The 15,879-nt window shown below is 41.9% G+C and overlaps 2 protein-coding genes across 3 annotated transcripts; one reads left to right on the plus strand and one right to left on the minus strand.

Moving 5' to 3' along the window:
* Window positions 1-369: 369 nt before the first annotated feature.
* On the plus strand, window positions 370-7,853 carry LOC125286244. 2 transcript variants are annotated; one of them, XM_048231127.1, is made up of 8 exons: window positions 370-576; window positions 2,529-2,616; window positions 3,995-4,068; window positions 4,220-4,393; window positions 4,657-4,843; window positions 5,382-5,460; window positions 6,147-6,211; window positions 6,869-7,853. In XM_048231127.1, exons 3-8 carry the CDS (start codon window positions 4,036-4,038, stop codon window positions 7,339-7,341), a joined length of 1,011 nt encoding a protein of 336 aa, XP_048087084.1. In that variant the 5' UTR covers window positions 370-576; window positions 2,529-2,616; window positions 3,995-4,035; the 3' UTR covers window positions 7,342-7,853. The 2 variants fall into 2 exon arrangements, with proteins under 2 accessions (XP_048087084.1, XP_048087083.1); XM_048231126.1 differs by lacking the exon at window positions 3,995-4,068.
* Window positions 7,854-13,188: 5,335 nt separating this feature from the next.
* Window positions 13,189-15,553, minus strand: LOC125286858 (TOG array regulator of axonemal microtubules protein 2-like). The gene is made up of 5 exons (XM_048232171.1): window positions 15,314-15,553; window positions 14,329-14,800; window positions 13,935-14,139; window positions 13,525-13,630; window positions 13,189-13,335 (listed from the first exon to the last, which is right to left on the minus strand). Exons 1-5 carry the CDS (start codon window positions 15,431-15,433, stop codon window positions 13,189-13,191), a joined length of 1,050 nt encoding a protein of 349 aa, XP_048088128.1. The 5' UTR covers window positions 15,434-15,553.
* Window positions 15,554-15,879: the final 326 nt, after the last annotated feature.

Genomic DNA, 15,879 nt, shown 5'->3' on the forward strand with positions numbered 1-15,879 from the left:
ATGCATATCCAGATAAGGACAGCTGTTTCCATGGTTATATTCTTTCTTTTACTGATCACATAAGCATGCAACATTACCTACGGCTGTCACGCAACTGAACTCTAGCTCTGCAGTGTTCAGTGATGGTGTAATAAAAGAAAGTCGTCAGCATGGAAACACCTGACATATTTTAAAGGTCTATGTGAAAGGGTTTAAAGAACACAATTTACTATTTATCTTTTGCAGATTTTTAAAATGTGTTTATTTGTTTCTTTTTTCTGAATGATTCAACGTCTACTCACCAATGCTGCTTCACACCCGTAACAGTTGGTGGCGGTAATGAAGCAACTTTGCATGCCAACCGCCAATGATTTAATAGAAGAATGAGGGTTGCTGACCAGAGAATGTCTGTGCTGACGGACTATCCTACTTCGAATAGTGAGAGCTGAATTTCGGTCTTTTCATAATTTTGAGTAGGACTATGGGTTGTTGCTTTGCTCCTCTGTGCAGACATCGAAGTGGAGGTCCTTCACGCTGCTCTTTGTATAGATTTCCAGCGAATGACGTAAAAAGAAGACTGTGGACTCGCGCGCTGAGGTAAGATTTGTTTATCAAGTGTTTCCCCAAGCTAGGCAGTGCGCCTTAATCATAGATGGAACATTTTTCAGTCAACCTTCAAACACTTTGTAGGCTACTCAACTCATTAAGGAGCTTGAGGAGGCAATGAATCGAAGTGTAATCTAATGCCAGTGGCAGAATGCGCCGCTGTCGTGATGGCTTGAGCCTGCGGTTGTCATCAACTCAAACTTCTTCATTTCAGTACCTTAGCCCAGTGGTTTTCAAAGTGGGGGCCGCCAGGGGGGCCTCAGCAATTTGGAAGGAAAAATAAAAGCAACAAATAAATACATTCGAAAATATTTAAATATACCTATTACTATGAGGGTTGTTATACAATGCCATTAGAATAATTTGTTGCATATCTGAACATTATATTTTCCATGATAATGACTGGGAATAATAGTAGAGTTATATCTCTCATATAGCAGAAAGCTTCAAATGCAATTAAGTGCTTGTGGCTAAAATAATTATTAGAATGAGCTTAATGTAATTTTACATTTGCCGTAGTATTGTCGATGGGTTTAATAACACATCAAGGGGTCCTTGGCCAGAACCTAGTTGTATTTGGGGGCCTTGTCGTGGAAAAGTTTGGGAACCCCTGCCTTAGCCTACTTTGACATCTGATGACACCTTTTACCATCTAATCACAGTAGTCAGTCCCCACCCCTACGCCCCCTAGATGCAGTACCACACCGGAAGAGTTCCAAAAGTGAAAGTTCTCCCCTTATTAGACATTCTCTGATACGGGCAAAGATGGTTGATTACGAAGATACTTCCGAGAGGCCATTTTCCTGTCCCCGGAAATGTATGCAAATAGGGTAGCAGTACGCCCCGCATGGGGGGGGGGGGGTACTACTGCTACCCTATTTGCATACATTTTTTTGTAGTTTTTGTAGTATTTGGGGTGGCAGAATCCAAGAATTTCCCAGAATTTGTCAAAGCCTTATTTTTCTGAGCAATGGATGCACATTTCGGACACGGTATCATGATCTCCAAACCTCCCCATTTCAGGAGAATATCGTGGAAGCGATTACATCAACGTTTTTTGGTATATCCCAGTATTTGATATTTTTTTTCTGAAGTGTTTACAACTTAGTGTTAACTAATAATTGTTGCAAACTGGTACTACGAACAAAATATTAGTGCATTCCTGGATCTACATCCTTATGCATGCTTCCTGCCAGGACTTTTACGGGCTTTTCCCAAATAACGGAAGTAACAGCGACGCAGCGGTATAGTAGCAGATAGTAGCATCCATCAGGCAAGTATTATTTAAATAAACTCCTGGTGTACTTACAAACTTTCCAATGCCTCGTTTTATGAGTAAAGAGCATAGTTGTACTACTGTAGAAGTTTCGTACCATTCAGGGCATTATTAGTGGGGTAATTTACGAGATAAAAGTTGGTTCCATTACGCCTGGAGAAACTCATTAGTTTCTGACAGCGCTACTCGACCAGGGTTCGACCAAGGGAAAACACGTTCTGGGAGGTTGTTTGGCTCGGGGTCATGGTGCAAAGGACCCTAGGGTGAAATTTCTCCGAACCATCGCTTTAACCTGTAACCTACTGCTTGTACTGTTTGTTATTGTCTTTATATGCTTTTGTTAATGTGCTCTAGGCTATATTATAGGCTACATTTTTACTTAGGCCTACACATTTACATTTACCAAAAATCCATTACATTAAATTCCCCACCCCACCCTTAAGATGACTAACATGTTCCGTAGCTCAGAAGTTTGCCTACAAAACAGTTGACATCTTTGCCCATATAAGGAGATCCGGTACCTTGCAATGTGTCTTATGGGAAAATAACGTAGGGATTTTGAATAATCACACCTGTTACACACACACACACACTTATGGCATTTTTATTGCGTACATGTGATGTATTTGTAATGCACTTGATAAAACATGATCTTTTCTTCCAACAGACGTGCAGATCGGAAACCTAACAATAACTCCCGGGTCTGCAGTTGCCATTTCCCCAAAGGGAAGGACCACCCGCCGGTTTTGTTTCCAGTACGTTATACACCCCAAACTAGATCACACTTTGAATAGTCTAACTCTAACACACAGGATGATGTGGTAATCAGGCTATCGGTGCCCGATCAGTTCTGCAGTTCATGCGGATTGGTAATAACAAGCACTTAAAGGAAAAATCTGGCGAGTTTTCACATAGATCTCAGTTTTTTACGCAGCCAGGCAGCTACAGCACTACACTCTGGGGACATGTTTGTGAGTTCCCATTTACATGCCCACAGAGTGTAGCGTTGTAGCTACCTGGTTGCTTTAGCTGCTGGCTGTAGCAACTCGAGCTAGGTAAAATGGATTGTTTTTTTTGTTTTTTTTTTGTACCGAGAGTACTCAGTTACCTCAAAGTGGAGATCTATGTGAAAACTCTCCGCATTTCTCCTTTAATTGTCTTAATTTAACAAGCAGCCTGATGATGTGTTGGCTATTGTGTTTCCACTGCATAGCCTACAGGATATCAGTGTTTAAACATAGATTATCTAGACAGCTTTAGGATGAACATTGTCTCAAGGTCTCCCGCCAGCCCCTCGCATATTTTCAGTGGATTATGTTATAAGTCAAGTCTGCTTAGCCTGACGTCATACTCAAATTCTAGTCAGAATATGAGTCTGATACTGCTCCATTGGGATGTGATTATGGGGCGTGTTTCAACCAATACAGGGGGTGAATCCTGTAGGAAGAACACCTAAACTATCCTTCTTCACAATTGCCTCAACATTGTTTTTTGGTCGTTATTGCACTGTCAATATCTTCCATAACAGACACAATGGCACAATCTAAATGTATACTTTCTAGCAACAGGGTTTTTGTTAGTGAGAACTGGGATGAATGAAACACTTGGTAATGACACTTTGTAAACATCATTTACAAAGACATCGTAGCATAATGAAAGCTAATATTTTGTCACTAGCAACCTACATCTGTCCTCTGTCAAACACAGTTACATTTTCAGCTCTAAACAAAACCATGTAGGAGTTCTTCTGGTCCGAACCGCTCTGGTTCGAGCATAGCCACTCCACAACAGAACAAGTCCAGACCAAACTTCCTGACCTCAAATGTTGTGGGTGGGGCTAAGTTTGGCTGGCATCCAGGCTATTGTCTGCTAGCACTAAACACCAATACAATACAATGCAATGAAGTGCATTTCAATGTAAATCATGCTTGACATGTTAACGCATCTAAAGCATATTTACACTTTGAATTTTGACTCTGTAACAGTGCGTACACACAGTTGCGTTCAGTCACCGCATGCCAGTGGGTGTTCCCTATGGTCAGGGGTGTGTGGTCTACTATGCAAATGCCTTGAAGTAGGCCTATAACCGTAATTTGATTGGCTGGTGCCTTCCGTTGCTCTCCGTCGGTGCAGCAAAACTTGAACTTCTCGACTGGGGCGACAGAAGCGACGCAATGGACCCGCAATTCAATTTGGCAACGGATGACGTAAGTCCATGTAAAGTGAACGAGATGCGTGTCCAGCACTGCACGCAACGCAACTGTGTGTAAGCACCGTAATAACATCATCTCCAGTTCTTAACATGTAAGCCAGCTAGTCCGATGATAATTTTTTTTGGCTATATTTAACATTTTACAGAGTGGTCGTACCATGGTTTGCTGTGCAGCAACTGGATGCAGCAATCGGTCCGAGCAAGGATTTCGAATGTATGGCTTCCCAATTGAAACATACCGCAGGGAAAAATGGTTGGCAATGGTCAGCAGAAAAGACCTGGATTTTACTGGGAACTACAACAACAGAAAACTGTGTCAAGTAAGTTGTGTTTACACAGGTGGGTTACTAGTCATTAACATTTGAAAGGGTATTATCATGCTTCTACATGTAGAACACATTTCAGATGACCATTGTGGGGTAAGTGTGGTAACTGAACTTGACCATTGTGGGGTATGTGTGGTAACTGAACTTGACCATTGTGGGGTAAGTGTGGTAACTGAACTTGACCATTGTGGGGTAAGTGTGGCAACTGAACCATTGTGGGGTATGTGTGGTAACTTAACTTACTAGCCTCCCTGCAGGCACACTTTGAAGAGGACCAGTTCATTGGAACAAAGAGACAGATGAGGCTGAGATCTGATGCAGTCCCAACAATATTCCCACATCTCCCCAAGCCCCAGCGGAAAGAGGCCCCTTCGTTGAGCGTACCTGCACCAATGGTTAATAGAGTGATCGTTGACCATGCATATTATAAAACATCAAGCTCTGGTATGGTACAAGTATATAACGCATAGTTAAAAATGTTCTCTTTTTACCCACCTTATTGATATTACAGAAATTGTAGGTAGAGAGAGCATGAATACACCATGGAAGTTGAGGTTAGTTGGGGACATGCCAGGAAACATTCTGCATGTGTGTGTGTGTGTGTGTGAGACACACCTTGTCCTAACCGGACGCGATGCGAGCGCACATTAGCGATACAATCCGTTTAATTACATTGCTTTCAATTGGAGTGTCCTGACTCCTGACAGCAAGAGACGCGAGCAGCACGATGCAACGTGACGTTTTGAGAGAAATTTTGTCTTTGGTAACACAAATATTCCCTTTCCATAGAATACTGCAGTACTTTTGGCAATGTGGCATCCCAAGCCATTTCCTAACAATGTCAGAGATGTATCATGTTAAAACTCTTCCCTTCTTACAGCTGTACTCAATCTCCCTTGCCCTGTGTTGTGTGCCAGCATGAGAAATGGTTCTCATGGCAAAATGGTTTGCTTTTCATCATTGAAAATGGCTGTGTTTACAGGACCACCAGAACATGAAATGCAGGAGAAACACCCTGAGCTGCCCTCGCTCAATGGAGTTCTAGTGACTGACAAAGAGAGGTTTGTGCACTACTCAACACAAGAACACTTGGCACAGTGGGGGAGAGGGAGAGGAAGGGAAGAGGGTGGAAGGCAGAAGTGCTTATTCTAGTGAGAAGTTAGAAATGCATACATTTGGCAGCATATGGGTATCATTGTGTTCACAGAATCATTTTGTCAGTAAAGACACATCGCCTACTGATATTAGCCTATTGATAAATGAATGCTGACATCTGATTAAGAACCTAGCCACTGTACCAGGACTGGGCAATATACGGCCCGCGGGCCAGACCAAACCCACATACTATGGTTATCCGGCCCACCACATGGTCAGAAAAACAATCAAACAAACAAACTCTATATGTAGCCTACTGCTATTAACATAAAATTTACTTTTATAGAATTTTCATATTTCCATATTAACTATGTTATTTTATGTCTAGATTTGTGGTTTGAATTAGATTTGTGTGTTTTGCTTCTCCATCCTTTTTATTCGTAACACCCCAGACACATTTGCAAAGATGGCAAGGACAGTGTCATACAATTATGCAGTCATTATTTGTAACATTCAAATCTTCCTGGGTATTTTGTCTTGTTAGGTTTTTGAGCAAATAAGCTCTGTGTGTTTGGCGTTCTTTGTTATTTAATTGTTCTTTTAGTATGTTGATAAGTATTGCATTAACTTGACTGTACTCTGTTTGTCCTAGATTGACCACTGATACTACCCTCACTGACAAAACTGTGGCACATCCACCAATTGAATCGCCTAAAGGTATGGACAACATATGTTATTTAGTCTGTGTTTTTTGGTGCGTGTGGAGAATGTTAGTCTAGATATCCACCTTATTCCTGAAACCTATTTCTGTTATGGTTTTCATCTTCCATTCATTCTGTTTACCTGTAATTCAGTGCAGCCTCAGAATGAGTAATTTAATGATCAGTTAAATGCTTGGACCAATTTGTTTGCCTTCACCACCGCGACTGAATTACCAGCTTGATGAGGGCACATAAAATGTAGCCTAATGTTGAATAAAGACATCTCGGAAGTAGATCATTCTGAGAGCGCAGGTAGGCTATCCATGCAGGACAAATGGTGTCATGCAACATTGCGAAAGTAAGAGTTGCCCAGTGATTCAGAACTCTACATTTCAGGGATTCTTCCTTTGTCCTTGCTTCAGCTTTCTGCCAACTTTTATTAAAAAATAAAAAAAAATCCATTTATATATCGCATACCTGGTTGGTCACTTTATTTTGAATACAGTTGATAGCTATTGGTAGTTAACATTTTACCGGTACTAAATTTGAAATGAATATACATTTAATACAGTGGGTTACAACAATTTTGTGACTAGCTACCTAAGTGGTATTGTCCCCTAATAAACACAGTTCTACAGTAATAATGTTTACAAAAACCCTGTCTATTTCACAGGTTCAGCAGGTGTCCTAACTAAGGAAGCTGTCGAAGTGAAAGAAGAGGATATTATTGAATTTATCGTTGGGGAACCTGGAGAGAGGACTACACATACTACTAATGTTTCTGAGTCTCCTGAGATGTACAGCATTGTGGGGCTCTGTGCAGTGGGAACTTGGGAACAAGGTCCAGTGGAGAACATCACAAACTTGAAGTTTCAAACCACCACTACCCAGATTGCCCAGGCTGTAATGGCAAATCTCAAGAACGAGAATGACTTCCTTCGAGTCCAGATTGCAAACCTGGTCTCAGAACTGAATGTGAAGCAGTGGGCACATGCACAGGAACTCCGTGATCTCCAGGAGAGACTGGAGATGTTGAAACAGAAGTGTTCATGTGGGGCCTTCTCAGAAACGACAAACAACACCTCAGAGGTGGTGCTTTCAGATGCCATGGTTGCCGAGATAAAGACAGAACCTTTAACATGTTAACAGGTTGGACTTGCAGGGAAATAAGAATGACTAAAAACATTACATGTTGTATCATATTTTGTTGTAGAACAACAACTCACTTTTCACTCATGATTTCATCATGACATTGTAAATTCATGAAAATACTGTAGAATGTCCTTTTTGTAACATTAGAGCCAAGAGCCTTTCTTCATTTGGTATATAATAGTCAGGTTCAGACAAGTTTCAGTGAAGAAGACGAACATGAGAGGATCAGTTTCCATAATCAATACTTTAATGACCAAAAGGAATAAATAGATTTGTTTTGAAAATGCACTTATCCAGAGTGCAGAGTTTACTTTTTTTTGTTAAAGAGAAACTATGCAGTTTTGGCAATTTCTTTGCTATGATAATGTTGCATTTGAAAGGGATTGATTTACGTAGTCACTAGTTCTGAAGAATTTATGAAAACGGTTCAACTTCAAGTTAGACAGGTATGGTCTTGTGCCAATTACTCAAGGCCGTGTAATACAATAAATTATTATTTTTTTAAATCATTTTTCATTAACTAATTCCAAACATCACAACAATAATTCAAATGTGTCTGGAAGAAAATGTACATGATAGTCCATTTTATGGCCTGGTAGTGTCCTGCTGGCGGGACGGTTACCCACCTCCCTCCAACATTCTAAATCAATTGTATGCACCATATTGCTATGTACAGTATGTAGCATAGTAATGTTATACACCATTTCAAAGCTTTGACTCTTGGGAATCCAAAAATCTGTATAATGCTTTACATTCTCAGATTAATTTTATTATGTCTCAATTAAATTTGATCCAAAATGCATTTTGGATAACAAAAAGTCCTATGGGGAGTTTCCATAGGCATTTTACAAAACGCATGAGCATACCTTGGCAAATAATAGTCTAAAGCACTCATATTTTCATTCTATATTGATCTACTTTTGCATAAAACTTCACAAGACCTGGTGCTAGGGCTCAGTTGTGTTTCTAAGTGATATCAAGTGACCTAAAGGGCTGAAATGTGGTCAGTTCAGAGATGCTTGTAATCCGGCAGAAAGAAAAAACTATATTCTAGCCTCTGTAACTCTGTGAGTACATCACACATTTATTTTAACTGTTTCCTACGAAAACTAGAGGTTCTCAGCTTTCTATAGAGCAATGCCCTTGTAAATAGGCACAGTGCAATTTCAGGCAAAAACTTGACATTTGTATTAAGATTAACATGAATCAATTTTGACTTAATGCAGGTGTGTGAATTCTGAAAAATCTGGAACTTTTCACAGAGCAGCCATATTGTGCTAGGCATAAGAAAATACTCTTTACTTGCACAATATCAACAATAAATATAGCTGCAAGCAGCAATGCGGGGGCCTAACAGTGCGCTATAGCAGGAATGGCGTTGCCATGGCATGAGCAAGCACTCACAGCAAGAGGCCAAATTACACCAATGTCCTTGTGCGTTCTCACAATCAGCTACCATGTCCCTCTACCAAGTTTGGACTTCATACACCAAAGTGTTGCTGAGATGTGAGCTCACTTTCTTTATTACAGCTCCCCTAGAGGCCAAATGAGACCACTTTCCTTGCATGTCCTCACAATCAGCTAATATGTCCATGTATCAAGTTTGAACTTCATACAATGAAGCGTTGCTGAGATATGAGCCCACGTCCTGTATTACAGCGCCCCCTATAGAGGCCAAATTATGCCAATTTCCTACTGTGTTCACACAATCAGGTACCAAGTCCCTGTACCAAATTTGGACTTCATACACCAAAGCGTTGCTGAGATACAAGCTCACTTCCTGTATTACAGCGCCCCCTATAGAGGCCACATGATGCCAATTTCCTAGTCGTCCCTCACAATCAGATACCAAGTCCCTGTACCAAGTTTGGACTTCATACATTAAAGCATAGCCGAGATGTTAGCCCACTTCCTGTTTGGTGGCTTCATCGCCATATTTGATTGGCTGTCACGGGCAAACAAAAATGAAATTAAAAAATCTGACAAGTATTGTTTGTGCAGCTCGGTCTGAAGATCATCTCCGACAAGTTCTGTGAAAATCGGATGAAATTTGTAACCGCTGAAACTTTTCGTAGAGTTTGGACTAAATCCAATATGGCGGAGGTCCAATATGGCGGAAAGTGATAGGATAGGGGTCGATGAACTCTGTATGGTCCAAGGATTCAGACACTACCTCAATTGTGAAAATCAGACAAAAGAGTCAAGGATCACACGCATGAACGCATGTCCAGCATTGAACTGGTGGTTGCGCTAGAGTGTTCAATGTATATGCATAAAAATTGCTGTGAGTGATTGGGACAGTGTCCTGACTAATGGTCTCGAGTTTTGTTATGTTAACTCAAAGCGTCACAGAGAAGTTAGTCCACTTCCTGTTTGGCGGGTTCATCACCATAGTTAGTCCACTTCCTGTTTGGCGGGTTCATCACCATATAGAGTTTGATTGGCGGTTTTGACCCATTGGTGGTCCAGGGACTCCAACAGTGGTGAAAAATCGGATGCACCCGTTCAATGGTCACACCATTCAATGGTGCGTGAAATGCAATCCGGTTTTGACCCATTGGTGGGCTAGAGTGTTGGGCATAGAGTTCTGTAAATTGGTGAGAGTGATCATGGGGACGGTCCTGAATCAGTCGCCCGAATTTCATAACTTTTCGACCCAGCGGTTCAATTTTCGACCAAATTTTGACCCGTTGGTGGCACTAGACGGCTGGGTTTAGAGATCCGTAAATTAGCGTGAGTGGTCAGTGAAGTGTCCAGAAACTTTCTGCCAAATTTCAGCACTTTTTAGCCAGGCGTTCTATGGCCTGCCATAGACTCCAATGGCGGAAGTATAATAATAGGAAAAGCTAGTAACTCAATGGGTGCCTTCGCTGCTAGGCCCCCAAATACACATTCCCTTGAATATTTGACAATGTTAGCAATCAACCCAATGTTAGCAATGGGGCAGCCGTGGCCTACTGGTTAGTGCTTCAGGCTTGTAACCGAAGGGTTGCCGGTTCGATCCCCGACCAGTAGGAAAAATGTGGGCAGGGGTTGAGCACTGCTCTCCCATGCCCACATACACGGCTGAAGTGCCCTTGAGCAAGGTACCTAACCCCTCACTGCTCCCAGAGCGCCGCTGTAGCAGGCAGCTCACTGCGTTGGGATTAATGTTTGCTTCACCTCACTGTGTGTTCACTGTGTGCTGTGTGTTTCACTAATTCACAAATTGGAATAAATGCAGAGACCAAATTTCCCACACCGGATCAAAAGAGTGTATACTTAATTATCATTTTAGAAAAAGAAAATGATTCATGCTTTAATGTGCTTGTCACTTTTTCTCAAATCATACAGCAACATCTCAGCAAACCAGTGAGCAATTGCTAGAAAAAAAACTAATACTGCTAGACTCTGTCACATACAATGCAATGTTACAATGTTCCCTCATTCCAATCCAATATCTAACTGGCAGAAAGCCAGCATATTGTTCAGGAGAGGATGCTAGTAAAGCTTTTACACTGTCTTCAGCTTATCTTCCTCTGAGCATGTCTACTCCATCCATCCCTGGACAATTTTTTATGGATCTTGATTTTAACTAAAATGGGAAAAAAGAAATCTGGACAATTTTTACATGGATCTTGATTTATTTATTATAAATTGCTACACAGTGCTTACTTTTTGACCTTAAGCCTGCTGCTGAGTAGGCGTAAGATTTGCGCCCAGTCTTAGTGAGAGGATGGCTTAAGCCTAGATGGTGCACCTGGATTATAGATATATCAGGTTGGACTTAAAACACTGAGTTCAGACTGGTGTAGTTTATAGGTATAGCTCTCACCCCTACCTCGACCATGATCACAGTAGCAGGACCTGAGGAGGGGGAAGAGAATACGAGAAGATTGTCAGGTGGTGGCTTTAGAAAATGCAAGCTTCTGCTTATTCATAAGGCAGCAGTGTTGTTAGGTTCCGCAGGGTCCTCCTAAAGGTGAAATTCCCCTGAAAATTCATATAGGCATTTACATGGAGTAATACGATTTGGTGTGGAAAGTAGGAGGAAAAGCAATCTAACATATGTTTCCCGTAGGCCTAATACTTTTTCAAGAAAATGTAAATAATTTATTGTTTCCAACTGATAATGCTAAAACATCATCAAACCTGGGTTGTTTCTTAACCAATGACTTCAAGGACTTTGCTTTCATGTCACCACGAGTATGTCGGCTATTAAACATAATAAATATTTTGGTTGGACCTCTTTGCACTTGATTTTCAGGTGATCAAAATGAGTGTTCATTATTGTTTATTGTTTCAAAGTTTTATAAAGTTGAATCAGTACAGACAAACATATTTTTTCATTTTTGTTTCTTCATTTTATGTGTGAAAAGGATGTGCATTAGCGTATCTCTACAGCACTGCCCTGTGTGTGTGTGTGTGTGTTTTGTTACACATGGTGGTATTGTGTGTGTGTCTGTGACCCCGTGGGTGCGGTCTCGCCCTGGTTCTGATGTCCACTTCAACGCAAAGGTCTGGCGGGAAAAAAAAACAGCACATTACCAAGACAATTTACCCTGTTTGTTCACAGATTAAACAATACTGAATACCTAGTCACTTTGATAAATAAATGTAAAGTAAAAGTGTTTAGTGTTTATGGTGTCCGGTGATGTTTCCAGTCCACCTTTTCTGGCATTTGTTAATAAAGTCCTTCATGCGGATTTGGTCACTCAGAGGGGCGAACCTTTCCACCATCTTGATGAGATCGGGATGGGAGGCCACTACAGACAGAATGTTACGGGCCTGATTCCTGTTTCAGACACAAAATACATCAGCACCCATTGATTCACTGATTCATTAGTTTATGATGTATAAGCATATAAGTATTATGGCTTTAACATCATTTTGATGGTACACTGACTTATAATTGGAAAAATGGCATGTTTGTCATTGCCTCTGGCCCTCCTAAAAGATCTCATATCTCATATATGTAATGTAACTTATGTAGTCTAGGTGAACCCTGCCAAATCTATGTTTGAATTTGCTCAGCAGATTCTCAGAGACTTTGGAATTGAGTTAACAACTAATGTGTCAATGGAGATTTGATAATCAGTCAGGTGTCAGCCAGGCTATAACTTTTGTGGACACTACTGGAAAGTGAATATTAAATCACAAATTCTTCACTATATTTTAGCTGTAAACACACTATTTCAATGCCATGCACTGACAGATAATTACATTCAGTATTGTGGTATGACATGAGATGACTTTTGGATACCTCATAATAAAACAGAAACTGTTGCTGATTGGCTAATTTAGAAACATTTACTTTTACTTTTATGAATTTAACTGACACTTTTATACAAAGCCAATAAGTAAATGATAAGGAAACATAGAGAAATAGGGCTCCCGACCTGACTTCCAGTGTGTTGTCAAGGGCCAGGCAGCTGGCAGTATGGATGAAGCGGGCAGTCAGGTCCTTTTTGCCAGACAGGAGACGAGCTGCCCCTATGACCTCCGTCACTTTCTCCAGGTGCCGTGCAGTGCTCTTCCTCACGGCTGTATGTTTGTGACTAAGAAGAAGCAGAGAACCAATGAGTCACACCAGGAGAATGGATAAGCCAGAGATCCAGGGGAGACAAGGAGACAGAACCAAGAGAAACAGCAGACAAACTAGGTGAGTAACAACTGATACAGACATCTACATAGCCAGGTAACACAGAGAAAGTTGAGAAGCACTAGAAAGCAATTAACCAGTACAACCCTGCTCTCTTTTTCTCTCTGCCCCTAACCTGAGCCCTCCATTGATGAGAGCGTTCATGCTGCGGATGGGGTTGGTGTTATACACCATGTACCCCAGGGCCAAATCCATGTCCTTCATGAAGCTGCTGGACTCTCCAGCCTTCGGCAGCAGTGTCCTGGCTGCCCTCGGCCTCCGAGATCCATGTCCTGCCCCAGGTGAGCAAACAGGTGGGCCAGCGTCACCATGGCAGCACGGGACACCACTGAGTGCAGGTTCTTCACCTGGTTGGGAGGAGGGAATTAGAATGACAGCTTGCACCACTTTGACTTGACATGTATAGAATACTGACAAAGTTGACATCATTTCTTTGGTAGCATCATTAAGGCATTTCAATAGATATTGCCTAGTTTGAAACAGGACAAAAGATACAACATGTGCTCCAGAATGTTTTCAGGCATAGAGCCTCTCACCTCTTGATTGACGGCCAGACAAACATCATGCAGCCTGGGAAGCAGCACGTTGGCGTGGTGCTGAGCCAGAGACCTGATGGAGATCAGGGCCTCGATCTTCTTCCCCCTGCAGCAGCACCAACAACACACTCACATCAGAGGAACATGGTAATACATGGACTTGGTTCAAGTATTCTATCTCCAGCTACTTACCAACTCTTGCCATGTAAATCCTATGTGTTAGCATAGCCTAGACTATCTACTCTAAAGGCATGCTGTTCTTTTAACATCAATATCTCAGCATAGTCTAATCTATCTTAGCTAAAAGCCTACGATTTGTCTGGCTTTTAGTGTAATAGCTTAGCCTATCTTGGCAAAAAGCCTTTCATTTGTTAATATATCAGCCTAGACTATTTAAGCTATACTCCCACCAGTCATCGTCGCTGAGCACCGTAAAGGCCTGCAGGAGGGCCTGCTCGGGACAGGACAGTGGGCGCAGTTTGGCCAACTCTGGCAGATTCTTGGCCGGCTGGGTCTTGCTTATTTGCCTCGCCTCAGTTACTTTCCTCTTCTTCAACTCCTTATGCTCCCTCGTTTCTTCCTGCCTCCCTGCCAGAGACTCAACAGACTTTTGCTCTAGGAGGTCAAAGGTCAAATATGTTTGTCTGAAATCCTGTCTACATTATTTGCCTTGGCAAACAACTTTGTTATTTGTATTGATATCTGCACTGATATTTAATTAGGCTAATAAAGACTGAGTCAATATATTCTGTGTGTGAGTGTGTGAGAGAGAGAGAGAGAGAGAGTATAAGAGAGACTACTCACCTGTCACAGCAGTGACCCCATTGAGTGATGTGGTGTTCTTGAGACGGGGTAGTCTACTCTGGAACTGTCTGTGGCTGGTTGTCTTTGGGGGGGCGGAGATAGCAGGGGCAATGGGCGAATTGAGGAAGGGCAGAGTACGGGGCGCCGGCGGGGTCCTGCGATCCACAGGACTGAGGCTGCCCACAGAGCAGCCTGTCTGGTCCAAGGCCTTGGCATCATTGAGACAGGCAAGTTTAATCTCCTCAGCAAGTTCCAGGACCTCCTGCAGGAGTTCCTTGCGAGCCTGGCGCTCCTTCTGCTGAGCACTCAGGGGTCTCAGCGTAGACCTTACAGACCGCTGCAGCTGGTGGTGGGGGGATGCAGGGGGTATGGGGGCTAGCAGCTTTCGTTGGCCAGGTGCCGCACTGGCATGCAAGGGCTGGGGTGGGCCCCAACGCGTTGTGGGATCGTGGGGCAAGGTCAGAAGATGAGGCTGCAGAGAGGCAAGAGGCAACATGTCATCAAACATGGCCACCATCTACACCCTCTGACACACAACTGCCCAACCGCCATGCTGCGTTTGAAATCTTCACTGTTTCACTATAGTGCACTATTTAGTAAATAACTAAGGCATCATTATATTATTACATTATTAATGATATTATATTATAATAACATTACAAAGTAGCTGTATGAACAACATCATAATTTGTTGTAATACCTCCATGGTACTAACCCAAAAAGTGTGACTGATAGTCAGATTTGACCAAAGCTGTATCCTTTCAACTTTGACCTGGAAAGGTCACTTCATAGATGCGCATCATCAAAACATACTTAAACATTGACCTTTACCCTTTCAGCATAGATACCAAAGATTCTAGAACAGAGCTCCGCTCTAGAATCTTTGATACCAAATGAAGTGCAGGGAACATGGGATATTAGATTTAGTTACAATTTAGGCTATATAAAACTGTACACCGGCTCTTAGATGTTTGAGGGAACTCACACATGCGGTACACATCGTGTTCTGATTCTGCTCCTGGCGTAAAATCAGGAGCTGTAGCATCATTTTTTTCATCTCCTCATTTTCTGCATGGAGTTTTCCGAACTCCTTTTGAAAATCCATTGAACTTAAAATTTCGCCGATAGGAGCTACTTAAAAATAAATTGTATAGAACTTAAATATAATCTACTGAGCAAATTTCAAATATCTAGGCTACTGAGAAGCGAGCGGGTGAGTCCTAAGGTGAAGATGCATCAAGTGATCTGAAATGACGATTTTTCGCCCATAATGGTGACCATTATGACGTGAGGGCGCAGACACCGTGCACCTATATACAGTCTATCGTATACACCAACTCTTTGCTACGACTGCTCTTAACTGCTAAGTATGGCGATAGAAAAGTGCCATAAAGCACTCGAACGATACGCTCGCAGTGAATATTTACGAGTGTGAAATAATATAATACGCCCGTATGCATGTTTTATCGCTCGAATACTTTATGGCACTTTTCTATCGCCATACTAAGTTGGTCTTTGTTAAGACCAGTCTTTAGAATTGAACTTAGGTGG

The sequence above is a fragment of the Alosa alosa genome, chromosome 21 (assembly GCF_017589495.1).
Source record: "Alosa alosa isolate M-15738 ecotype Scorff River chromosome 21, AALO_Geno_1.1, whole genome shotgun sequence".
NCBI classification, from domain to species: Eukaryota; Metazoa; Chordata; class Actinopteri; order Clupeiformes; family Clupeidae; genus Alosa; species Alosa alosa.

Bases quoted from the DNA above. Each gene is read 5' to 3' on its own strand.
- LOC125286244 (XM_048231126.1), top strand. From the start codon at position 461: ATGGGTTGTTGCTTTGCTCCTCTGTGCAGACATCGAAGTGGAGGTCCT. The intron at 4,394-4,656 runs GTAAGTTGTGTT...GCCTCCCTGCAG, and splicing joins ACAACAGAAAACTGTGTCAA to GCACACTTTGAAGAGGACCA. The intron at 5,461-6,146 runs GTTTGTGCACTA...TGTTTGTCCTAG, and splicing joins CTAGTGACTGACAAAGAGAG to ATTGACCACTGATACTACCC.
- LOC125286858 (XM_048232171.1), bottom strand. From the start codon at position 15,433: ATGGATTTTCAAAAGGAGTTCGGAAAACTCCATGCAGAAAATGAGGAG. The intron at 14,801-15,313 runs GTGAGTTCCCTC...GCCTCTCTGCAG, and splicing joins ACACGATGTGTACCGCATGT to CCTCATCTTCTGACCTTGCC. The intron at 14,140-14,328 runs GTGAGTAGTCTC...TTGACCTCCTAG, and splicing joins TGGGGTCACTGCTGTGACAG to AGCAAAAGTCTGTTGAGTCT.